This window comes from Kwoniella dendrophila, chromosome 2, assembly GCF_036810415.1.
Source record: "Kwoniella dendrophila CBS 6074 chromosome 2, complete sequence".
In the NCBI taxonomy this organism is placed as follows: Eukaryota; Fungi; Basidiomycota; class Tremellomycetes; order Tremellales; family Cryptococcaceae; genus Kwoniella; species Kwoniella dendrophila.
Window position 1 is genome coordinate 544,627 of NC_089477.1, and position 25,082 is coordinate 569,708.

At 39.6% G+C, this 25,082-nt stretch overlaps 9 protein-coding genes and 1 non-coding gene across 10 annotated transcripts; 5 read left to right on the top strand and 5 right to left on the bottom strand.

Moving 5' to 3' along the window:
• Positions 1–56: 56 nt before the first annotated feature.
• On the bottom strand, positions 57–1,161 carry L201_001625 (uncharacterized protein; the record flags this gene model as incomplete). The annotated part of the gene is made up of 5 exons (XM_066217413.1): positions 57–151; positions 276–362; positions 442–531; positions 743–851; positions 988–1,161. The coding sequence occupies 5 exons, from the start codon at positions 1,159–1,161 to the stop codon at positions 57–59; spliced, it is 555 nt and encodes a 184-aa protein (XP_066073510.1).
• A 2,001-nt stretch (positions 1,162–3,162) lies between these two features.
• Positions 3,163–4,131, top strand: L201_001626 (uncharacterized protein; the record flags this gene model as incomplete). The annotated part of the gene is made up of 5 exons (XM_066217414.1): positions 3,163–3,220; positions 3,309–3,362; positions 3,442–3,661; positions 3,751–3,829; positions 4,006–4,131. The coding sequence occupies 5 exons, from the start codon at positions 3,163–3,165 to the stop codon at positions 4,129–4,131; spliced, it is 537 nt and encodes a 178-aa protein (XP_066073511.1).
• A 981-nt stretch (positions 4,132–5,112) lies between these two features.
• On the top strand, positions 5,113–6,252 carry L201_001627 (uncharacterized protein; the record flags this gene model as incomplete). Its single annotated transcript, XM_066217415.1, has 6 exons — positions 5,113–5,158; positions 5,256–5,306; positions 5,394–5,683; positions 5,762–5,956; positions 6,023–6,075; positions 6,132–6,252. The coding sequence occupies 6 exons, from the start codon at positions 5,113–5,115 to the stop codon at positions 6,250–6,252; spliced, it is 756 nt and encodes a 251-aa protein (XP_066073512.1).
• Positions 6,253–7,025: 773 nt separating this feature from the next.
• On the top strand, positions 7,026–8,205 carry L201_001628 (uncharacterized protein; the record flags this gene model as incomplete). The annotated part of the gene is made up of 6 exons (XM_066217416.1): positions 7,026–7,068; positions 7,167–7,217; positions 7,272–7,509; positions 7,607–7,682; positions 7,780–8,013; positions 8,077–8,205. 6 exons carry the CDS (start codon positions 7,026–7,028, stop codon positions 8,203–8,205), a joined length of 771 nt encoding a protein of 256 aa, XP_066073513.1.
• A 1,413-nt stretch (positions 8,206–9,618) lies between these two features.
• L201_001629 (uncharacterized protein) lies at positions 9,619–11,891 on the top strand (the record flags this gene model as incomplete). Its single annotated transcript, XM_066217417.1, has 7 exons — positions 9,619–9,716; positions 9,797–9,967; positions 10,023–10,188; positions 10,250–10,462; positions 10,521–10,982; positions 11,039–11,338; positions 11,403–11,891. The coding sequence occupies 7 exons, from the start codon at positions 9,619–9,621 to the stop codon at positions 11,889–11,891; spliced, it is 1,899 nt and encodes a 632-aa protein (XP_066073514.1).
• A 425-nt stretch (positions 11,892–12,316) lies between these two features.
• Positions 12,317–13,970, top strand: L201_001630 (uncharacterized protein; the record flags this gene model as incomplete). The annotated part of the gene is made up of 4 exons (XM_066217418.1): positions 12,317–12,647; positions 12,742–12,838; positions 12,922–13,051; positions 13,170–13,970. 4 exons carry the CDS (start codon positions 12,317–12,319, stop codon positions 13,968–13,970), a joined length of 1,359 nt encoding a protein of 452 aa, XP_066073515.1.
• Positions 13,971–14,194: 224 nt separating this feature from the next.
• Positions 14,195–18,452, bottom strand: L201_001631 (uncharacterized protein; the record flags this gene model as incomplete). The annotated part of the gene is made up of 19 exons (XM_066217419.1): positions 14,195–14,249; positions 14,333–14,408; positions 14,476–14,578; positions 14,669–14,791; positions 14,872–15,189; positions 15,243–15,261; positions 15,326–15,411; positions 15,481–15,595; positions 15,655–15,798; positions 15,854–15,882; positions 15,945–16,124; positions 16,182–16,299; positions 16,381–17,437; positions 17,499–17,610; positions 17,679–17,709; positions 17,768–17,837; positions 17,891–17,928; positions 17,984–18,011; positions 18,062–18,452. 19 exons carry the CDS (start codon positions 18,450–18,452, stop codon positions 14,195–14,197), a joined length of 3,093 nt encoding a protein of 1,030 aa, XP_066073516.1.
• A 1,623-nt stretch (positions 18,453–20,075) lies between these two features.
• Positions 20,076–20,166, bottom strand: L201_001632. Its single transcript has one exon. It is a non-coding gene; the product is annotated as a tRNA-Arg (tRNA).
• Positions 20,167–20,724: 558 nt separating this feature from the next.
• Positions 20,725–22,517, bottom strand: L201_001633 (uncharacterized protein; the record flags this gene model as incomplete). Its single annotated transcript, XM_066217420.1, has 7 exons — positions 20,725–20,951; positions 21,014–21,160; positions 21,239–21,409; positions 21,463–21,802; positions 21,906–22,097; positions 22,211–22,402; positions 22,458–22,517. 7 exons carry the CDS (start codon positions 22,515–22,517, stop codon positions 20,725–20,727), a joined length of 1,329 nt encoding a protein of 442 aa, XP_066073517.1.
• Positions 22,518–23,212: 695 nt separating this feature from the next.
• Positions 23,213–25,050, bottom strand: L201_001634 (uncharacterized protein; the record flags this gene model as incomplete). Its single annotated transcript, XM_066217421.1, has 8 exons — positions 23,213–23,236; positions 23,295–23,394; positions 23,507–23,606; positions 23,669–23,711; positions 23,768–23,835; positions 23,924–24,065; positions 24,189–24,347; positions 24,658–25,050. The coding sequence occupies 8 exons, from the start codon at positions 25,048–25,050 to the stop codon at positions 23,213–23,215; spliced, it is 1,029 nt and encodes a 342-aa protein (XP_066073518.1).
• Positions 25,051–25,082: the final 32 nt, after the last annotated feature.

The window sequence follows — 25,082 nt, forward strand, 5'->3', positions numbered from 1 at the left end:
TGGATTGATGTGTCGTGAGAGGGCGAACTTATCGTAAACAGTTGGTGTTGGGCTGTTTACATTATAATACATTTACAACCACCAACTTCATCATCTCGATGTGATCTTGATGCACTGGTGGTTCGACCCAATCCGTGAGGTTTCTTTGGGTCTGTACGTAGAGTTGAAATCGTCAATTCAGATAACCATGACTGTATACCAAAACAGCCCATATAGTCAAAAGCTCTTGGAACGTTTGGTCGGAACCAAAGGTAAAAGAAGGAATTTAAACGTACCATCTTCTGCTCTTATAGAAAAGGATCTAACTGAGATATGCACGACGGTAGGTAGATTGGCTGTTTCTGATACAGGTAGGTTATTTGCTATTTATCACACAGAGGCCAAATCAAATCTCGTCAGCACATCTGTGGTTTCTGTACTCAGTTCGACAAACCAACTCACATGATAAAGTGGAATCATCCTGTAGTATTCTTCCAGCGTGTAATATCCTTAAATAACTTGGAGAAGGTGGTTGAGCAGGATCCGTCCATTCTGTTGGGAAAGAAAGAGATAAAACGACGAGTTAGTTTACCCTTTCATCTATTGTTACCTTTTGATGGTACATTTGGCCTTTTGACGATCACTCCTCTCATCTTGGAATTCTTCTGCCTTAAGCATGTCCCACTCCTAGCGCATCGCTTGGATAATTCCCCAAATTATCGAGATCGAGTAGCCGTGTCTTTCAAAACCAGAGATAACTTACCTGAAGGCCAAGAACTCCATATCAATTCTTTCATTCTTCCAACTGTTAATTCAGGTTCAAATGACAATACTTTGCTCTGACCAGATATGATGAGTACTTTGACATGTACCTGCCAATCGATAAAGGGGATCAACGATCAGCATCGTTCTTTACATTGGTAAGTTTGAATGTATTTAATCTTGCAATGATTGGAATGATAACAATAGCTAACTGCTAAATAACGTCAAACGCTACGAGACACTCACTTTAGGTGAAGGCGGTATACTGGGATTACTCGTTATGCTTCCTCCCTCTTCTGACATTTTATTCACCTGCTGTGATGATACTACTATAGCTGGGTCTAAGGGATGTGAAGGTTCTGATGAAGTTGGAATGGGATGTATGTCTCCGATAGGAGCATCGGTAGTTGTATTTGACATGGTATTAGGCTACTGGTAACGGTTGTTACGCTATGAAATCCTGATGTCTAATAAACTGTAATAATTGTTTGGTCAGATCCTATGTATTGGTTGCGCGAGTTTGACTGCAATGATCACGGATCGAGAAGATGAAGCGTTGATTTGAATGATTTCGTTTATGACGATGTAGTATTCAAAATGATGAACTCGCAGCTAAAGTTTTACTGAAAGGGAAAAAGAATGGTAACAAGGTACTAACATGTGTTTATAAAGAGGAAAGGTGGTTTGATACTACTTGTAAGCTAAAACGTTGTGAATGAAAAGTTGCCGTTATATTTATTGATTTTATTCGGCTTATGACGATCGGATATTGTTTTTAATTTATTTATAGTATAGTACGTATGACACGGTAGAAGAAGTAAAGCAAGGTGATACCGGATATAAATTGTATGTTGACAAGCGATACTTTGCTATTGTTGATGATGACAATTGCTGATAATTCTGTTGGATGTACGTGTAAAAATTGATAAGATATAACTTGGAGAAAGGTTGGGAAAAAAGTGAAGTAAATACTGTTTTGAATTTGATTGATGAGTCACCGGATGAATCAGAGGATCTGAGACAACAACGGGTTTATGTTTTTCACTGTCTCGCTTTTTAAATGCTCTTTTCTCTACAGTTCAACTGAGCAGAAGTAACGGGATATGGTGTCAAGGTAGATCTCTTTTTCCCCTTTGTTTCATATATTATAGATGTATTATAGGATTGCTAAGTCAACTAAAAGGATGTCAAGTGAAAGAAGATACAGACATAAATCTGTCAAAGTATATGTATGTTTTTATAAAATCAGAAAAAACCGGAATAAGGAAGCGGGGACCGTTCTATTTTGCAGGGTATCTCACCCTTGAACGCTTAACTTTGACGGATTAACGAGGCCCCGTTTTTTTTTTATCTGTCAAATGGGAAATGCGTTTTCGTATTTCGGGATACAGAGAAGGCGAGGAACCCTGTATGTATCCCCTACCTCCAGCATGAAGAGAAATGCCAAGGTTCCATTCTACAAGTGATTACGTGTATAAGCACCCGCCAAGTCTATGATATGACTTTATCTTGCGTGGATAGGCTCGAGAGAATAACGTATACATAAGTATATCTTAGCATTGCGTTCACACCGAGCTAAAGTGCAAGAATTGGTTTTTGACCGACGATCTTCCATTATTTACAGGATTTTAATGGGCAGACGTACGAGTGTATTAACTGTTCGGTAAAGGAAGGTAGGCGGAAATTGGCGGACCGAACCTTGATCTTCTCTGCTAAGCTCACCCAATCAAGGTATGGATGTCCCTCATGTTCGGACAAAGACCTCATGGCATAAACGGGATTCGACAGAGTCAAGAGGTAGTCATCACTCAGTTAAACGAGTCTTTAGGGCGCTTTTGTCAAGCTAAGAAAATGTTGTAAAATAGACTAAAAGCAAAGGAAAGGAGAGAAGCAGAAGAAGAGATCTTTCATTACAGAGACCCGTAGCTCCGGCGTTGGACTCCAGGGTGAAGCAAATAGATTCGGTCATATCCGATCGGAAACAGATTACATTTACGGTATGGTCGTCCATTTAGAGGTACAACATTGATGTTTTATCTCTGGAAATTGACCTCATTTCATCATACAAGGTGTTGCCTTCAACACAGAGTCTGATCAATTTTGGCGATACTTCGAAACACTTTGAGATGAAAAGAAAGCCGATACAATCGGGGCATGACCAAATCCAACACTATTCTACAGTACTACGCAATGCGTCATCGTGGTCCTTTCTAGCCTTCTATCCATTGATTTTCTTTGATCCCTTGTGTTGGAGGTTGAAAAGATTATCATACAGCACTTTTCCATAAAGTACAAGGATATTACTTCCATATGGGCTTATCATCATCCGCATGGTAAAAAGCAATTTTCTGCACAAGCGTTTCTTCTCATCCCAATAGTCTTAACAATAACTCAGCACAATCAATTAAACACTTCTCCATAATGATTACCGATACAGTTTCAACTACACCAATTATAGTAGATCTATGTGCTCCCTCACGTGAGTGCAATTCTCTATAAGTGATCTATCGAGTAGCTAAAAGAAAGTTCATACGTTGTAACCTATCTTATGTTGTGTTGTGATGCAGAACCTGAGATCGGTCAAGTTCTAAGATTGTTGGGCGAAACTTATGAAAAAAAGAGTAAGAGTTTGACATTTCCAATCGTTTCCAAGTTGTACAGGCCAGGGAGAAAAGGTGACTGAATGATGGGAGAACGTAGGTCCAACACATGCATACAAATACGGTGGAGACAATTGTTATGGCTCACAAACAGCACTCCAGGTACATCTGGGACCGAAATTCGAATATAGTAAATTCAGAGCTGACGATGCACCCTGGGGTTGTGAAGCGGATGGTATCAAGGACCCATCAAGTGGAGAAATACTTAGTTTTATCTCATCACATTTCTCCTACACAAGAGATGACGATATCTGTGGTCTGTGAGTTCGACAAACGAAAGGCGAGGTTAATCATCCAAAGAGTATCATATGGCTAAATGTTCCTTTCCCAATTGAATTCCCCTTAATAGATCCGAATATATCAGTGAGTGTAAAAGTGAATCCTGGAAGACTCTATCTCAACCACAACGAAGATGGGCTACAATTCATGTAAGTTGCTAATACAATAATCTAAGGTCCGGTTTCCCGTAAGAGTGACATGTCTGGTAAAGGACTTGATGTGAAAAGATCCACCCAATCACCCTTTCTTCGTATCCTAGTCAGCGTATAAATTGGCTCTCGTGCAGATTATCTGACAAATCCGATCTTGTGTTTTGCTAAAATAGGAGGGCGAACCCCTAACCAATGTTATGAACAATATTAAGCCTAACAAAAATGGAACTTTTGGTGTGAGCGAAGAGGAAAGCGATCCTCAACCTAAATATATTTTCTTGTCCACAATGGCTACCTAGGAGGGTCATCGTGGAAAAGGATATGGCACAGCATTATTATCAAAACTAAAGCAGGAATCAGATTTTAGTAAATTTCCAATCATCTGTTGTACTGATAACGAGGACGCAGTGAGTAACTTTATCTCTCCTTGCCAAAATTCAGTCCAAGCATATATCTGAGGCACTCATCTCATACTGTATATTTGACAACGAAATCCTTCATTGAAAAGTTCGTTATGATTTGGCTGATTACAATTCTTCATCCTGCACTGTTCACGCGAAATTCCACATTTTCCAACTTTTTCAGGCAACCTTTTTCAAAAAGAGAGGTTTTACTGAAAGATATAGAGGAAAATTTGATGCTCCTACTCATGATGGTAGAAAGTTCGAGTACATAGGTCTGACTTATTCTCCTCCAAAAGGCTCTTCTGCAGGTATCCCTACTGATAACGCCAATATCAGTGCTGGGAGAGAGGCTGAGGTTACGACAGAAGCTGATGTGGTTACCTCAATTGATGAAAGTAGATTTGGCTCGTCCCGTTGTTCTGTTCTTTAAGCTTATTGGAATATTGTATGTATTGTCTTAATGTTCCGAGCCGACGATATTCAGTATATTTCAGGTACTCTGGGCATATTTAGACCGCGCTTTGATAAAAGATCGAGATAAGTGGACAAATTTGTCTCGGTAAGCTTGCCCGGTTTATGGTCTTCCATGGAAATTGGAAGACAACTGTAATGAGTAAACCAGCTCGAGAACGTTGAAGTCGGAAAAGGAGTTGACGGACCTTCCAATATATGTAAACGTCATCCAAATGTGCTTTTTCTACGACTCTGCCTCGAACATCCCTTGTTTTCGATAAGCATCGCTAACGACATGAGAAGGCAAATTTTACTTAAAAAATCGCATTATTGAGTGGATATATAGCCTGCTCTGTTTCTGCTACGATACTATGACTTTAAAAGATTTATGTTGAACAGCCAAACGAATCACCTTGAACCAACATGTGGCCCAAAGACACTATTTCCAGATTGGAAAAAAAGCCAACAGGTAAGTGCGGTATTGTAGGGGGTAACAAGCAGATGACACCAGTGATTGTATCTTGTACAATTAATGTTGACAATACCGTGCGTTTTCATTTTTACAGTCAAAGAGAGGGAAGAAATCTTAGATTTTCTTTGTAAAACCCTAGAAGATGGTAAGTTTGGAAGAGTCTTGGATTTAGGAGATTCCAGGATGTACTCAATAATGCATTGCTTATCAAATTCGATTTGATGAATTTTAGATCCAGTTCACAGTAGACAATTTGGGCAAAGCAAGGATTCGGAAAGAGCATATTTTTTGACCGTTCTGGGACCCGAATATGATGCTGAAAAAGATAACACTAACTCTCCAAAGATATGCGATGTTTGGACACTGAGGAGTGGTTTGACTAGAGAGCTTCAAAGTGTGCTGTTACACAGAGGTTGGGAAGACATCAAGAGAATGATGACGAAACAAGAGGATAATGAACCGTACATCAAGAAAATGTGGTCTAATTTGCCTGCAGAGACAGAGGAATGGACTAGAAATCAAGTAAGTATAATGTGAATACTCTATTCGAATAAAAACCACATACTGTATAGGGCCAATCAATACCTTCTCCCTTTTCAGTTCAACAGGGCCTTTGAACATGCTGAATACTGTCTTCCTTTTCGTGAGCGAAATGGGGCGGATTGTATCGAGTTTCTAGTCACAAAACCCAGCCCTACAAGGGAAAAACACCAGGACCGGTTGATGTCAGAGTTTATGAACAGTATGAATTGGGGATATGATCATTTGAAAACGTTCGCTGTGGACGAAGCACAGGTGAGCTGTCTATTCTACATACTCTCCCCTAATCAGATCAGTCGCTAATCTGATACCGCATTACAGGTGGAATTTTTCAAGTCATTTGGTTTCACAGTTGGTGAAGAAAGCAATTTACGGTAGAAGGAGACCAAACAGCAGAGTTCGTTTCGCTGTATATTGATGACGAAACCAGGAATAAATGGGCTTCTAGTCATACAGCCAATGAGGATTCTGACGCTGAGAGCGAGCAAGCTAATGCAGCCTCATCAACCGGTAACAACAAGCCTGGATTATCTTCTTGCACCAATATGTAAAGCATCTTTGCAGTCTTGCATGAATTATGAGTTTTATCGAAGGGAATCAATGAGCATGTTTTTCATCATTTCATATATGGAGATTGATACTATGGGATGCTATATACAGAATGCAATGAATAATCATGACCTCAATCAGAGTGCGCAGAATTGAGTAATCCGAATCTTGTGAATTCGCCATACTGTAAATATACAAATCATATTTTCAGTAAAATAGTCCCTGGTTTCCCCAAATCATCTTCAGCCTGTCAGAAATATCGCTTTCTGTCTGAAGATCATTAGAGTATGTACGACAACCTGCCATCCTCCTTCAGATGGGTCAAGGTGAGATGCGAATACTGTACAGATCACAAAAAGTACTTATCAAACGCTCAACAGGATATTGTACAACGCACTGTCAATCTCAGTACTCTTTACTAATACTGTACGTACACAACTTGATCTCACATTTTTTATATGAGCTGATTAGCGACATGCAAAAATTCTGGATGATGGAAAGGGTATATACAGTATGTCTGCAGCGATGATGATAGTTTTTTATAGGCAACGGAGCCTCCGTTCTGCGTTAGAACCGAAGAAATGGCAAAGAGAAGCCCGACAGAAAGGAGTGACTTGTTCAAACAGAAGTTTTAACATTTGAGAAAGCTCTGATTACAAGGGTTAAAACCTGTTCTTGCTTGAGGAGTATGGTCTTGTATAAAATCAAATAGTCCTTCATATATCAAATTTAATCTGGAGGGTTTACAGTGTCGAACCAAGACTATTCCTTCACCATGTCTGCTAACGAGTCCTCTGCATCAAATCTTGCTGATAATAGTATCTCGGTAGAAACGGTCGAAATTCCTACTGGCGAGTCGAGTCTCTCTTCTAGCTGCTATTTTTGGCTATGAAGCTGAGTCATTTCTTGGTATTAGCGCAAGAAAGCGAGGAAATTCTATCTTTCTTGTCTAAAGCGTTTGAAGACGGTGAGTAATCCCTATTGAAAAGTCACTTCTATCTCCAGAATATATACTCTACAGGGGGTTTTTCAACTGAATTATTTTTAGACGTACTATACAGGTGTAAATTCGCAGATAACCCCACCGCTGAACGACCATTCCTTCTCGAATGTTTAGGTTCAAGATTTGATTCAAGGGGGGATGTTGAAAATGATTATGATCCATCAACTAGAGCTTGCGAAGTGATGACTTTGAGGAAAGACGGTGAATTGAAAAGTTTAATGGCTTGGAAATTACCTGAAAAGCCTGATGAGCCTAGGTGAGTCTTTTATTCGATGACGTGCTTCATAATTCCACAATCTAAATACGATATTGTGGGTGAACATTGACACCATTTAACTTTCCGACTGTGATAGAGAGGATACCTTGCCATATTACAACGAATATTATCAGGAATTCAATGACGAAATCAGAAGTTACATCACGTATGAGGTGGGTTTCAAGGTCGATCATTTCATACCATCATTACTACAGTATGCGCTTGTCATCCCTTCGAGTCGTGCAAAATGATACTAATGTATTGATATAGGAATCGCCAGCAGCTCGAGATTTCAGAAACCATTTTACATCTTTCAACACTGATGAGGCGACATATCTGAATTTGTTAGCCACTCATCCTGATGATAGAGGTAAAGGGTATGGTAAAGAGTTATTGACACGACTAACAAAATCCACAAATATTCCTATTTGGCTCCTCACCAATGATGAACAATCAGCGAGTTTTGGTTATTCGCTACTGTATATCCTATACACTACTTGCATTGTGGCGCGACTTGACTTGAAACCTTCTTTAAATAAAGGCTGGATTACTGATGATTTTTGATAGGCCTCGTTTTACACCAAAAGAGGGTTCAAGGAGAATTGTCGAAAGAAAATCTTCTCATTCGATGACGATGTCAATGGTACGCCATTGATAGCCATGGGTTATGATCCAAAACAAGATGCTTTTCCTTGATCATCGGAAACCTAAAAAGGATGTTGAGCAGGTTATGCATGGCACTGTTATATCCATGCATACCATGATTTCTATGCATGAATTTTCGATGATGAGCATATTCGTATGCATACCAATGTTCTGTGCTGTGTGGTTCGATTGCATGCCACACGTATAAAGGAAGAGCGGGAGACATCCGTGAAACGTCAATTTGAGTCGATTTTATTTTGATCCATGTGGGTGTAAGATACAGTAGAGTCTACCCGTCGGTCATGATGATGATGTTTAAGTTAGCCTTTCTGATATCTCAGTCTCCGCGTTGTGTCCAATAACACAGAAAAGCATAACGTCAACGCTCTCAGAATCATGACAGCGTCAGAATCGGAGATGACTGATAAGAGGCCAATGATCATAGTGATCAAGGGATTTCCAGGTGTCGGTAAATATACGATAGCAAAGGAATTATCGTAAGTGTCATCGTGTTGTTATCGATCACTTCTGTGAACGTTTTGTACCAGTCCTCGGTTGTTGAACCCCTCCCACTGTTCTATCTCGTTCAAAAGCTTATCCGACCTACCTAACACTTCTATAGAAAGTCCTTTCCTAAAAGTAGGGTATTCAACAATCATCCAAACATTGATCCAGCGGCCGCTCTTTTTGAAGAGATGACGAACCGTATCAACCACTTCGTGAAGCATTAGTAAGACCTTTTTCTCCGTTCTGAACATAATCAAAGACACCGTCTACTAATCCCCTAATATCCGATTTATGTCAGAGATCAGCGGTCTTCAATACACTTTCCGATTATATTTTTCATATTCCGTCGATACCATTCTTCACTGAATGTCAAACAACCGCAACCACAGGTCCGGGGGTGATGTCGGAATATTCTGAATTTGTTAAGAAGGTGAATGGTAGATTGATCTCTGTCATTGTGAAATGCTCATTGGATGAAATCTCCGAGAGATTGGTAAAACCTGAAAGATACGTTGAGGGTAACACGAAGTTGACCAATGTAGAAACTTTGGAATGGATGAGGAAGGAGTTCATCATACATCGATTTGGGACTGAAGCTGATACTACAGGGAAAACCATTGAGGAAGTTACCAAGGATCTCGTAGACAAGATAAGTAGTATTTATATGATATGACAAGGATCTTCTCCTCCTCATGATGAGCAGCCCTCTTCATGAGATGCTGTTATTGTAACGTTACCAGAATGTTTATGTGAACCCCCAATTTAAGTCGCGCCTCCTGCACTTCTCGTTGACAGATAAGTTAAGATTATGTTTACTGTTTGTAAAATGTTAATACTGCACGATATAATTGTCACGGCTTGCATCTTCACTAAACATTCCGGAGCAGAAACTCGATAGGAATCATTCTACAGCTGAACGCAGGTTCTTAGAAGGCTGGCCCATCAGCCAATGCAAATATGGGCAAATTCGCTTTAGAAGATTCATCAGATGATGATTCAATCTCATCTCTAGATTACTCTATCTCATCTGATGAAGAATTCGCTCTTTCACCTTCGTAAGTCCTCATAACCAGTACAATCCCTATTTATGCATCGACTTTGCCGCTACTAACAATCCCAATGATGCTTTACTCAGCCGAAATCCCCGTTCTACATTAGGAAGAAACATTTTAACAGCTTATGAAACGTCTGAAGAGGAAGATCTTAACTCTGAAGACGAAGTAAATTTTGGCTTAGATGATGAATGGGACATAGTGAAGAAGAAGAGTCAGAGTCAGCCTCACTCTAAAGAAAAGAAGGAGAAGTCGTGAGCTATCTTGACCCTTATCCTGGAAGATAGCTAATTTGAATATACGGTTTAGTTCACCCAAAGATATTAAAGGAAAAGGGAAATCGAAATTGATTGCATCTCTATCTTATAAAGTCATAACCCCTCGAAAGTCTATACCGACACTGAATAACGACTATAACGATGAGAGGGTAAATCAGTTTGACGATTGGCTTAAAACAGCTGATCAGGAAGCTTGGGTAAGTATCAATATTTACCGTTATACTTATACTTATCCACCTATACTAATTATCTATATAGAGGGATGGTCAGAAGCAAGCCAACCAGAGAAGAGGGGAAATCAGAAATATCGCTACAAATGCTAGAGCAAGGATTCAATCTCAGGAAGAAGCTAGACTAGCCAAAGAAGCCGAAGAATTGAGGAAGATGTTAGAAGGAATGTCTATGAAACATGACAGGGAGGAAGAAGAATTAGAGAGGAAATTTAGAGAAAGAGAAAAGAAATTGTGGGACGTAAGTGGTCTGAAGACGCTGTATCGTATTATTTGGTATGCTGAGTTATCATTTCCAGGATATCGATGCTGCTATCAAAGATGTCGAACGTAGAGAAGCTGAATTAGCAGCGGCCACTACAGCAGCAGCCAAACGACAAAAAGCAGAGGATGAAGCTCGGGCTGCTCAAGCTGAAAAATTAGCTTTAGCTCAAAAAGAGGAAGCAGAAAAACTAGCTAAAGATCAAGCTGAACAACAACGTTCAGCTCAGGCGGTTAAGGAGGAAGAAGAAAGAAAGCTGTCCGCTAGGAAAGAAGAAGAAGCTGCTCAAGAAGCTGCTCAAGCTAAAGTAGCTGAAGAAAAAGACAGAGCTGGATCAGAATGGCGGAAATGGGTACAGAAGCAGAAATGGTTGAAATCAACGATAATAGAACCCGTTAAAAATGATAGGGCGATAAGAACGGCTCTGAAACAGGGCATGAGGTTGATGACCAGATTCTTGGGTCAGGTGACTAATGATCAGAAGGTTATTGTCAGAGTTGTAAGTGAATTTCTGGAAGTGATTTAGCAGATATTTTATGGCTGACGTATGTGTAGACCAACGACCTCCATGCGATCCTTTCAGAACAACTTCCATCCCCCCCTTCAGCTTCTACACCTATCAGTTTAAATGACGACATATCTAAAGCATATGAATATCTGCTTTCCCATCTTTCTAAAGCTCTGATCAAACAAGCTGAATCAGAGGTCAACGCCAAAGCCGATGCTGCGTTCCCTTTGGCAAGGATTGTATTGGGTTTACTTCTACGTGGGCATGCCGCTTTAGGTGAAGTCGTGTTCGCTAGATTTGTGAAGAAGTGCCCCTGGGTAATACCGTACTATCCAGCTCGACAGAATGTGAGTATATACAATTTGATGTAACAGGATAACCCATATACTGATTCTCCTTGTCATGGATTAGGGTCAATCACGTGAGGAATACGAGAAATCTACTGGTCGAGGTTCAGATGAATCTGTAGCAGAATACATTTCAAGAATGGCCGGTACATGTACTTTGTACTTTGCTATTCTCCAAACACCCTTAGCATCTCTTATACCGACAGTATCCACTTCGCCCCCTACACCGACTCAACTCGAAACTCTCATCATACCTGAGTTACGATTTCCATCTGCATGGACATGGCTTGCTCTGGCACTTCGAGATCCGTTGCCATCTTATCCTCCTATAGCTCATTTAGTCTCCACATGGATAGATATAACGGGTCACGAAGCTGTAAGGGTTTATGGGAATGGTCAAATGGGTAAAATCTGGGAAGTGATCGAAAGAGAAGGATTAGGTGAAGGTAAGATCAAAGGTGATAGTGAGGCAGCACGACAGAAACTTAGGTTGACACTTGAAAAATGGAGAAGAGGTGAATTTATTATTCCTAACGGCAGAGTATGGGAATAGGTTGTGTATCATCAGGAGAAGAATTATATTGCCACATAAACCATCATCATTGATAATCACTGTAACATATAACATATACTACTGCATGTATAATACCTTTATAACGAATCTTAGATTATTCACGCATTCTTAATACTACAATATGCATTAAATTGATTGAGCGGTAGATATTGAATTTGCAGCAGAAAATGACAAACCGCTAGGCTGTCTGTTCCAAAAATAGACGTCATGTATGTGCCTGAGTTCCAGCTGTTTACCGAGAAAAAAAGTAAAAACACTGGTCAAGTTTTCAATGAGACTTCTTCATGCTTTTTTTATGTATTTCAAGGTTGGATCCATCTCAAAGGAATCAGTACAATGGTACGTTCAACGCGTCTATCGATATAGGATACGTAGAACAAATAAGTAGGTGAGAGGCAAGCAAAATGGAACGAACAGCTTCGCCTTCTAATGGTGCTAGCCTCGAACCTGCAAATAACGATCCCGTTCATCCAACGACGGCATCATCACATTCTCACTCACTATCAAGACAAAGATCAACCAGACAATCACACATAAGATCATCATCAACCATCTCTGAAGACCCGGAAATACCTAGACCACCTAGACCTGAATCACCAAAAGCGCCTGAAGAGAATGCACCACCGCCAAAAGAAGAAGTTACTAAATTGAGATTACTAGCACATTATTCGGGTTTAGTATTAGCTAGTTTTTTAGGATGCTTGATTAGACTAGGTTTAACTGGTTTAGGTACATGTAAGTTTTCAGTAAAAATCAGGACGGACAGAAGAGTAAAGTGGGGATTTTGTCAAACAGTGGTCATTGCTAATATCATACTGTCCTACTTTAGACGATGGGAAAGTAATCTACGCTTTAGCTTGGTCACAAGGTATTGGAAGTGGTATTATGGGATTATCATTGGCTAGGAAAAATGAGATTATATCGGTGTAAGTGAACCACAAACAAGACTCGACCAATAACAAATCGATATATGCTAACTTGATACTTTATGTGCATGATTGATCTGCAGATATCCACCGATATACACCTTCTTGACTACAGGTATAGCAGGTTCAGTGACTACATTTTCATCCTGGATGCTGGAAGGTTATTTATCATTTAGTAATTTCGATAAATATAATAGAAAAGGGTTACATGATGTGAGTATTGATCTATACAGAACCAAATAAAGCAGAAGAAACAATCCCTCGTCTACTGCTTATCAGCATATCAAGTTGTACTTGCTAAACAAACTTTGTTATATTCTTCTCATCATAGACGGTAGATGGTGTAGTTTATTCCTTATCAACTTCTGCTATTGCTATAGCTTCGTTGCGATTCGGGGAACATTTATCAGGCTGTTTGCCATCATTGAAGTCACTCACAGATAGAAAATCAAGGAAAGGATCTGTCATCCCAGATAGAATACCCAATTCAATTTCGAATGGATCTTCTACCTCATCGGAGGAAATACGAATACAAAGTAATGAGAATAGCAATAACGACAATAACAGTGATCCAGATCCTGAAAAGGCAAATAAAAAATCACGTTCATACGGAAACAAATTATCTTCTTCACAAACACCTATAATAGATTTAATTTGGATATCAACAGCATTCCTATCATATCTCATTATCTTATTACTTTATTTCTTGGGTCCAAAAAATTGGAGACATAATGTTATTTTTCCTTTATTACTGGCACCACCAGGAACAATTTTAAGATTTTATTTATCAAAATTAAATACAAAACCAAATTTTTTAGATAAATTTCCAATAGGTACTTTTATAGCTAATATCTTAGCTACTACAATAATTAGTATAACTTTTGCTGAACAACGTAGACCTACTTCACAAGGAAATATTGTAAGATGTAATGGATTAAATTCAATACAACAAGGTTTTTGTGGTTGTCTATCAACTGTTTCCACTTTTGTTGTTGAATCAAGAACAATAAAATCACCGAAATATAAATGGTTTTATCTAGGCTCAAGTATAATTTTAGGTCATCTAATTGTTTTAGCTATTGTGGGTGGTATTGGTTGGAATCAAGGTTATGTAGATCAATGTAAGGGGTAAATTATCAAGTAGGCAAGACTCAGTTAGAATAGATTAGATGAAAATAATTAGTTGTATTATTATGTGAGGTCTAGAATGTATGCAATGCATTTATAACAATACAATAGTATGTCTATGACTATGCTACAGAGTGACAAATGGTTCGAATAATGCAGGATAATAGTCAATTATATGGTATGTATGTTGTCTCGGGTAGCACTACCACATAGTAATCCATTTTCGGTCTAAGGAGTCAACGCAGCTTTCTTGAAATCGGCCATTGCTTTACTTTGAACACGACTATACACATAAAGGAGAATGGTAAGATTCAGTCCCCCTTTACTCAATTCATACATATTACCTTATATCGATCTTGAACTTACGCAATATGCATCGTTTGACCTACTCTACCCATCTCTGTGACTATAATGTCAATATCCTCTTCAATAGGTCGCGAAGCTAAGCAGGTTGATGGATTGATCAGTTTGAGCTTTTCCAAGATGCTTTTGATCTAGTGTCAACTTACCTGTATAATCACCTAATTTAATACATCTTCTTAATTCCTTTATGAGCAACTTAACAATCATACACCAAACTAAGATAACTTGGGCATCGACTTCTTGAGATGGCTATGCGATATGACTTATAGTTAGTACCGCATACTACTATCTCTATGAGGGCAAAACACCACTTCATTCGGTTTGAAGAAAAAAACTCACGATAGGTGGTAAAGCCTTGATCAATTCGGCCGATCTTCTACCTGCAACTACCGCAACGCTGTTATCAACATCCAAAGAATTGATATCATGCATTAGCATTTCAATAGCGCAAGTTTGATGGTGCTAATTAGATTATCTGACAATCAGCAACCATCGTCATTGGATCCATTTATCTGCAATGGGAACTGGTTGTTGGCACCTACTAATAAAACGGTATGACTTTTGATAACAGGTTCTACTGAACCTTCACTTTCAGCCATTCTTCTTCTTTCAATAGGTGAAATACCATCTATACCTAAACTTATCATATAGTGTTTTAAAGCTTTTGAACATTCTTCATAATCTTTGGGATTTTTATATTTAGGTTGATTCATCCATGCAGGTGGTGGATTAGGTTGAGGTGATCCACTCGTTGATGATTGACTTAATTTATTGCCAAATGAATTCCAAGCTTGCGTATATTCTGAATCTACTGCTGGAGAAAGGAATGCTAATTTTGACGCTCTTTCCAGAATCGTTACCTATTACAAGTCAAGTCAGCAACAGAGAACGAATGATAATTGAAGATACTTACAGCCTTAATCCATCGAATACTAATCAACGCACACCATATCAGCTATAAGTCCAAAGGAAACGAATTTTGCTAGCCTAACTCACTATGGTGAATCTCCATCAGGATGGGCATAAGCAGTACCTTGATATAGATCTCTGATCGTAACATCGTCTTGAGAAGTGACGGTTTGCTGTTGCGATGACGTGTATTAAGAACAGATTCCGATATAACGTCAATTTGTCTCATGCAGATAACTCACCGATGCGATCTCATCAAGTGGTCTACCGAATGGCGTTGCAATCTCTTCATCTCGCAATGATGAAGGGAAACCAGTAGCGAATGCACCACATTTCTCGATAGCATAGACACACCAACTGGATATCAGGAAACAAATTAGCCAAAACATCGGAATAGAATCCGACAAATCACTTACAAGGCATGTACCCTTTCTGCTAATTCGACTGCATCTTCAGGAGCAGGCAGAAGGTGCACTCTATTTCTCAAGAATGGATTGTCCGGTTGTTGTGGTCTAAATGTAAGAGACGGAATTTGATGAATGCCTGTAGATGTCACAAGACTATGATTGTTCCTGTCAGCTACGGTACTTTGTAACCATTTACTTGATGGCTTACCGAACTGCCAAACCAGCAATCAACCATCCCTAGAATAGCCAACCAGTCAACTTTTGCCAATTCGCACAATCATGCGGTGATCTATACTCACCTCGTGATGTCTTCCATTTGTGTACGCATAGGCACATAACAGCATGGCAGCTTTTACAGCGTCAATCAGGCGATCACTATTTGGTCCAGCTGAATCAAGATGTCTACATGCTTCGGCGAAGAAATGAGCTTCCATTGCTGCTAGGTTCGGTGAAGCTGTCATTCTTGTTGCCCATAAATACTGTTGGTGTTCATATGTAAGCTTAAGATCTCAAGTAGTGATTATGAGTCTACTCACCATCGCATTCAACAAAGCCAAACTTGGTCTTCTCCTATCATGAAAAGTCATTCTATACCAGAAACGAGGTATGCTCATCTCGAAGAAAAGTCTACAATGGCCGAGGAATACGTCAAGCCTATGATAGAGGGTGATCAACATATGATACGTTTCTATCTTGATAACCATGACGGCAGAGAAGGGCCACAATCTTACTTACAATTTTTTACGATGCTCATCCCTCAAACCATCAGTTTCTACTCTACTTCTAAATAGAGAAGTTCTATTTGGACCATCTGGTCTCTGATTTGTACCATTTGACCATTGTCCAGTATGATTTTTACCTGTTCTCCTCTTTTTCCCTAAACCTATATTATTACCGTTGGTGATTTCGTCATCATATAACTCTTCTTTGATATTTGATCCAGATCCAGAATTAGAATTATCAGTTGCTGGACTGAATAAAAATTCGCCTAATCTTTCCGTTAATTTATCAACTGGATCAACTTCAGGTATTTCAGCTGTATACCGCAAACTTGCTAATTCAAATGACATAGCTTGTGATCCTGGTGGTGCATGTATAATAGAAGATCCAGGTGTACTACCGCTATTACTAGGTGTATTTACTATTTGTGTAGGTGTGGAAGAAGTGTCAGAGTTGAGTGAGGGTTGTGGTATAAACGGCTGCGCCATATTGGGCATGGTAGGGATTTCAGCTTGTGAAGGTATTATAGCCGGTACTTGATACGATGATTGGGGTAATTGACGTTGTGTTGTGGGATTGGTAGGATATGTGAAATTCGAAGATATTCCGTTCTCGCTGGATGTCTGGGTAAAAGCATTTGTAGTCGATGGGTTAGATGACAGGAGTGAGTTGTATGTCTGGGGGAATGGTTGTTGGGTTTGCTGTATTGGCTGACTGTGAGGTAGCTGATCACTCAGAGAAGGAATGATCGGTGTGTTATCTGCGAATGCTGGATATGAGTATTGTGAATCAGGTTGAGGGAAAGTTGTAGGTAGACCTCGTTGAGTTTGATCAGGAGCATATCCACTGAATGCCTGACCATTTATATCTAAATTAGGCGTGAAAGTTGAAGTACCTTCGTTACTGGGTAATGCGTAATTGAGATATTGATATTGTGCTTGAGTGTCATTTTGGTAAGATCCATCATAAATAGGCTGTGGGATACCATTTTCATCAAATGTTAAAGGTTGTGAACTAAATGCTGTGTTGATATTCGGATTTATACCTTGACTTATATAATCTGATAATTCAGCTGTAATAGGGGTGTCATTAGTATATGTGTTGAACAATGATGGGAAAACATTTCCACTTACCGACTCGAGATTCTAATGCCTGTACCTTTTGCGCTTTTGCTGGAGGTTGATATTCACATTCTTGTTTATATTTAACACAACTGGAACATGCCGGCCGTTCACCGGAACATCGCTAAGAAGACAATTGAGGTTTAAAATGAATTTAAGAACAGACAATTCTACTCCTGCTAAGTGACTTACTAGCTTCCTCCGACGACAGAATTTGCATGCCCTATTCCGATTATATATCAGTTTGGCTTGTGTTGTATGTTCAACTATGAGTAACTCACATCCCTCGCCGCAGAGAAGTTCCTGAAGGAGCGATATTTTCTAAAGAGGGGATACCAGATGGACCGGAGTCTGTGTGACCTAGTCGGTTAACGTGTTTCCAAATATGAGTTATGTACACTCACACGAACTGCCTTGCCGATGACTTAATGATTGTTGCGATCTATCGAGAATGTTTAGCTGTGCTATTAACGACTGAGACTATGAAAGAGGCTCACCCTTGGGACATCAACCCATTCAAATCTCCTATATCGTTGTCAGCCCATACATGAGCAGAAGTAGATGAAAATACTTACCAGATGACGAACTCGACAATGGGGGATTTAATGTAGCAAGTCGACTTGATCCTGGCGGCTCTGATCCTCCTGCACCACCTTCTTCAGGCGAAGACGAAGCTTTATCTCCAAAACTACTAGGTGCTCCAGATAATCTCCTAGATTCGCTTTCTTCGTCTCTAAAATTCTGCTGATATATAACATTATCGATAGGAGTCGCTTGCTGATAGGGGATATGATTTATCTGCTGTTGATGCTGCTGCTGCTGCTGTTGTGATTGCTGTGGGGATGGCTGTTGTGATAGTTGACTCCAATCGTCACTGTAATCTTGACTTGGGTACCAACCTGTCAGAGGTATTTCACCTGATTGCTGATTCTGCCAATCATCTTGATGTGGAGGTTGCTGTTGCATTATGATGACTAAATTTCGTGAATAGATTTTACAGTGGTTACCAACGATAGTAATGATATGAATAATGTGTATTCGAGAATGTTGAAATCACAGCAATCGTTGCGAACGGAAGAATAAATCCAGATCTTCAGATAGATTTTTGCGTTTTGAGCCTAAAAGTTGAGATTCTTCAAGGTGACACCTATTTATGAGTTACAGTATGAATTGAAATGATCTAAGGGTCTATAATTGTCTAATCACAAAAGTTAATTAACCTAGTTTACCAAAATTGAATGGGACTAATCTTAACGCTTGGTCCCTATTTACACAATAATTTGACCTTTTTTGTATGATGAAAGAGATGGGTTGAGAAATACACACAATCGAAAAGGGGGCCGAGTAGGTGATGATGCGGAAATTTCGCTACAATCTCAGGATGATGGCGATTAAGACTAACAATTATGAGATGGGGTGTGTATAGCCGTAGGGCATACGCTAGCAAGGGATCTCAACCTAGATTTCGGAATGAAACACCGATGAAAGAGGTAAAAAAGTGAAATCAATGGTCAAAAGTGGTGCTTAACAGGTTTAATTGGGTAATCGTTACATGCATGTTTATTTTTGTGTGTGAGAATCGTACAGTAGTTGCCATAAAAACAGATGCTTAAATCTGCCGTTCTTGTGTATATTTCCCACTATAAAAGGGTCTTTCGGTGAGATGTCTAGACACGGGGACAAATTGATGACGAGATGGTAACAGTCGTGATGCTATATGTTCCTTCCTTGCAGCCCCAGAAGTATAAGCGCCCAATGCAGACAATATTTTGTTCACATATTTCATCGAGTGAGTGAGGATATACAGAAACATTTCGAGAGTTACTTTGAAAAGCGCTTGTTAGCGGTGACTACATGCGGTGCATGATATTCTCGTTATCTCGAGAAAGCATGATCCGGTGAAAGCATGAGAAGAATTAACATAAAAACTATAAAAAGATGCCTTATCTATAGGATGTACTTTCGATGGTTGTGAGCAAGATCGACTCCGGATTGCTTAATGTTACTACCGTATGTGTAAGCAGAGCTGAAAGTTTGGAAACTTTGGTGCCTAGGCCGTTTCCCTGAAACCGCCAGCACCCTGATAATATATGAGAACAATTCGCTATGGTGATGGTTTTTACGTTAATATCCCCTGTTCACGTTGTAAAATTATACCATAACAGCTGAGGTATGAATGTCCCATGTGTACAGGTTATATTGCTCGAGCATGTCCCCTTGCTGATGGACTACGCTCACAGACCAGGAAACCAACGGAAAGCCTGCATATGACATGGGTCGCGAATGAAGCAGGTGAAGGTGGCATTCCTGTTCCGCGCTTCGAAGAATTTTGGAATTCTCATAGATCTCATGCCTTAAAATACAAAGGTCAATTCTATCTTCGCTACAATCGATACCAAACTAACTCAATGATGTAGTAGACATCACAGGGATAGGTTGTGGATCAAGTTCCATGCATAAGAAGGCGAAGATGCAACACAGGGAAGGATTCCCTTCCTACCCTCTTCCTTCGATCGTATATAGGCAAAAAGAGGCTCTATCGTCTCCAAATTGAAAGGAGAACTCGAAAAAGGCAAAAAGAACACGAAATTGAACCGACAAAGGGGTTCGAACCCTCGACCTCCTGATTTTTTGAATGGGAACATCGTAGTCAGGCGCACTACCACTGTGCTATGCCAGCAAGCAGCGATTTATTCATAAAACTCCCTATACGTTTTACAAGCTGCAACGCACATCGAGGCATTAGAGCAGAAGTTTTCTGTAGATTTTGAGGCTGCAAACTCAAAAATGCTCTGTTTGCAATCCATGACAATCTGGTATAACGATCTACTTGTGAATCAATGTGGGAAGGACATTTTGAAAAAGCGTTCTGAGACAGATCTGCTCATTGTGGCGAACTACATCTCAAATGTTTGTGTTGTGCATTAATCACATGTAACCAATCGTACGGTCAATGGGTGGGGCAGTAATGTACGACTGTGATCCAAGGTAGTGTACAGGCTGTCTTTCTCGATGATCTAGCTTTCGAAATATCTATAAGGCAAAGGCTTGTTATGGGATGATAGATCTATTTCATTTGTATTTCAGCTGCATATCATCTCTTACAGCGAAATGGTCTGCTTGATCATTTGTATACGAATTAGGCAACTTTTTGTATTTCAAGTAATCTGAATACAAATTAATGTGTTCACGAGGGTTCTCAGCAATATTAAATTAGCGAGCTTATCGTTTTCTCATTTTATCTGATACTTTTTTTTTCCATTCCATCAATTACACCATCCACTCGACCTTTGATCTCACTCATATATTCTTTGTGTTTCCTTAATCCTGCAAGATACTCTACATCTTTGCTCTCTCTAATCCTTTTGTCAATTTCTAATTCAGTCATAGTAGCGTTGATGCATACCTGAGAGCCTACCACTATGAAAGCTTGTGGATCGATGGGACTTTTTGCGAGATTTGAGACTAACGGACAGTTAGAGACTGAAAATTCCTGTAGATAATTTCTTAATTCTTGAATAACTTACGTGTAAGCTGCGAGCCATCCATACCCGCTACTAAAGCGTCCAGATTCTCAATACCTTCTATTGCTTCTTGTCCAGCCGGTGTCAAATGGGATTGGTCGGAAGCTTCGATTATTGATTCTTTATCGCTTGACAGTCTCTCTTGAGCAGCTGCATTTGATTCAGCTTGCTGAGCGATTCCTTCTTCGGCTTCCAAGACTTCGTCAAAATCCACAGTTTAAGGTTTACCGTTATCATCTTGGGGATTATTAACTTGACGAGTAACTATACCACCACTACACAGACGTCTATTTCCCTTCGGCATACATGCAGGCGTTGCGAAATCTTGAGCAACCTTTTTTAAGGTGATTTTAGGAATTGTTGAGAGGTCCCATGTACAGTTTCCATCCTTGATAGCGGCTTGAAATGTTGCCAAAGCCAGCTGTCTATATCGTACCACGCGTCAGGTAGACCAACGTGGCAGAGAGCTGCAAGTCCAGCGGATACACTCCATTTTCGATTTGGATGGAGGAAAGGTTTTAAAGTTCTGTCGCGATCTAAAGCATTACTAACAGAAATAGTTGAGGCTTGAAATATATCACCTCCGACGTTGATCAGAGGGAAGTAAGCTAAAACCTCCGCTGTGGTATCGCATTGCCCTTTAGAGCATCCGGAGCTTCGTTTTCCAGCAGGGTGAATCAAGTTGCACCCGATAATATCAGCCTCTTGACCATAATCCAAACTGGGATGAATCGGCATGATGTGCTTGGGCTTCTGGGATTGTGATGAGTGTATGATATCATGGGTATTGACCTAAATATGAATCAACAAGCAGGTTGAGCTAACGGGATAATGATCCACTCACTGTTCGTATGCATAAGTAGAGAAAACGAATGTCCTCCTTTGATATTTTTACTAGGTTACCAAATCTCAGTGGAGGAGGTCTGATTCTTAGGTTATCGAACTTGTTCTGAAAGGGGGGCATTACTTTTGGTAAACCTAACGCTTCGAGAAGATCTTCAAAAACTGAATTTGGGTCCCATATGTAATCCACTTCGAAATCAGCATCTGTAGCACGTTGAGCTTGAAATTGCGCTTTCCAATTGCGCTTTCATCGGTTTGACGCATTTAGGATATCTGGACATCGAAGATCAGGATGGAATCTCGTTTGTTTCATATATTTTAGAAGAGGAGAACTGACTGCTCTCGTCTCGCCCATACCTCTTTCAGATAAGCAATCTCTTCCTTTCTGACTGTTCTGTTCCCAGAAGAGCAGATAGTTACTGTATCAGTTATGAGTTTAGGATATCGCCAATGTGAAACAGCAAAAGTCTCCGTTATGTCTTCTATCATTTGCTTGATTGGATAAGTTGTTTCGCCTTCTTCTATTTCAATAGTATGCTGATAAGCACCCTGAAGAGAAGAGAGTTAGTTTAAATCAGTTTCATCCATGTCAAGGCTTACTTACTTTGAAGTCAGGCAATCTGGTGCCACTCTTCATGGTGCCACTGACACGTCGGGGAGGCATCTTGAAGCGATTCTTTAAAGCTGTTTCACAAACTATACGTTAACACTCTTCGTAGGAAGAGCTCGCTCAATACTGTTAGCCACGACCAAAGCATACTACCGTATGGCGCGGTCGAGGGGAATGGCGAAGACCAGAGTAACCACTCACTTCCAGTACAGATTAGCTTGGTAAAATGCAACGAACTCTGGTATGTGTAGGGCCTGTCGAGCGACTTATCATGAAATTAAGAATCAAAGGAAGATGAAAAAAGGAAGAAAGAAGAAAAGACAATCAAAGGAATATTGAGAACATAGAATGCAAGTTGAGCGAAGTCGCGATAACCACATGGCATTCGACATAAGATCCAGTCAACTAAAACGCACAGACACTCTCAACTTTCCCATAAGTGAAAATAACCCAATGCATGAAAGAGGATATACTAATTAACAACAGATGGAAGAACAAAAACGTTACACAGATGAGTGTGAAATACTGTATGATATATTTTGGATTTGGTGACATAAATTTCCCTGCCTCCGCATCTTCCTGCTACACTGCCTCTAGCCTTCCCTTCCAGACTTCCTAAATACCTAATTGAAGACCACTTTCCCGTGTGTAAAGTAGGATTCTCCACGACTATCCTTCCACATGATTCCCCTCATTATAACTATTTTCCTGATTAGGCGTTGAGGCCTTTTATTTATAATCGAAAAAGCTTAGATAATATTCCACATTTCCTCCTGGATATCGTACATCTGATCAGCTTAAAATGATAAATTTCCTAGTTGGTGCACTTACCATAGCACAACAGAATTTACCACAAGCGACAGAAGCTGATAATGAGTAATCACTAATTGAGATTTTCTGATCTACAAACTGATCTGCGAAATTATCGGCACTAGAGCAAATTCAAACCTTTGTTTTAGCCAAGCTCCAAAAGTGCAGTACAAGACTGAAGAGGATATTATGTATAACGGTAAATAGCTAAAACAAGGTTATCGAAAACTCACCCTCTAGCCATTGCACCAACGAATACACATACTGAATGAGTTTCAGGTAAACTCGGTAAGAATTGAGATAATCGGATTGTAGGTGCGTCGGCGGAAAGAGCTATTGAGGAAAAGGACATTCAGTTTTCATTTCTGCCACGGAACGTTAAGCTAGAGACATACTGAGTTTGATGGTGTTAGTAGGTAAGTGGTCTGTGATTGGGTTCTGGAGGTGAATTAATTAATCAGTATCATACTTCCATCAATCCCCACACTACTTACTTTGATCACCCTCAATAATTTCTCACTACCATTTACACCTCTAATAGACAATTTATGTAATAATTGGACTATACAAAGAGTGAAAATGTCAGTACAATTCGTGATGTGCAAGGTCGGAAAATTTCAGATAGCAATGCGACGTAAGATTATGCTCACCCATTAAACCTGAGAATCTTTTGAATGTACGCGGTATTCTTACACTTGGATTTACTTCTATTAATACACCTTTTGCTGTATGGATATATACTTGAAGTAAGCCGGCTTTGTTAAGAGGGGAATCGAGGAGTGTAAGAAGGCACTATATGATGAGGATGAATATGTGAGCTTAGGTTACATACAGACAATTTATAGCAATGGTGATAAGTGAGAACGGTATCATATAAAACCCTTGATATGAAATTAATGAATAACGGGAACTCACTTGATGTGTAATATCAGGTCTAGCATCTGCTATATCTCTACCAGTTTTAGCTAAAATACCTTGATGATCATCACAATTTAGTAAAGCATATTTTGCTTCTTTTCCTGAGGCGTTTTTACCACCTGATCCTGATGATACTCTATATGCTTCTAGACAGGCCTAATAAAGTTGTAAGATCGTTAGTTACGTATTACTTGATTGAATGGATGAATAATAGTGGTGTTTCGGGGGAATGCTTGACAGGCGTCAATGACAGATGCAAAAAGGATAGGATTTGATCCGCAGCCTCAGTAAAGCAGTAATGGCGTGTGCATGGCAGATGGGTAACCAAAGTAGAAATGTTCTGATACACGAGATCACAAGACTTGGAAATGTACCAGTAAGAATGGTCAAGTGAGAGATGCAATTGAACAGAGTAATACGGCTGAAGATCAAAGTAGTAAACCACAAAAAAAGTATGTTCGCTCACCTGAGAAAGAACAACGATCAATCTTCTTGTATTCTCCTTATCCGAAAGTGTTTTAGGTATAGTAGCTTGTTTAGGAACAAAATCTGCTCTTTCCTTTTTGATATGTGATGATGAAGGTAAAGGTTTTGTAATTCTATTTGAAGTTTCACCTAAAGGTACATTACCCATTAAATCATCTCCACCACCATCAAGGTTATTTTCCTCTGGTTTGGTTTTTGGTGTTAATGTTTTTGAAATATCATGAAATGATTTGGTGGTAGTAGATAAAGGTTTTGAAGGATTAAAAATTGGTGCAGAAGCTGACATTTTTGATGATTTGCTCGTTGTATTACTTGCCATTTCTGCAGCTTCTGATATTCTCCTCTTAGGTGGTGTTCCAGATCTACCTGACATCTTTCAACTTCTTCTCTTCGTTTCTGTGATGG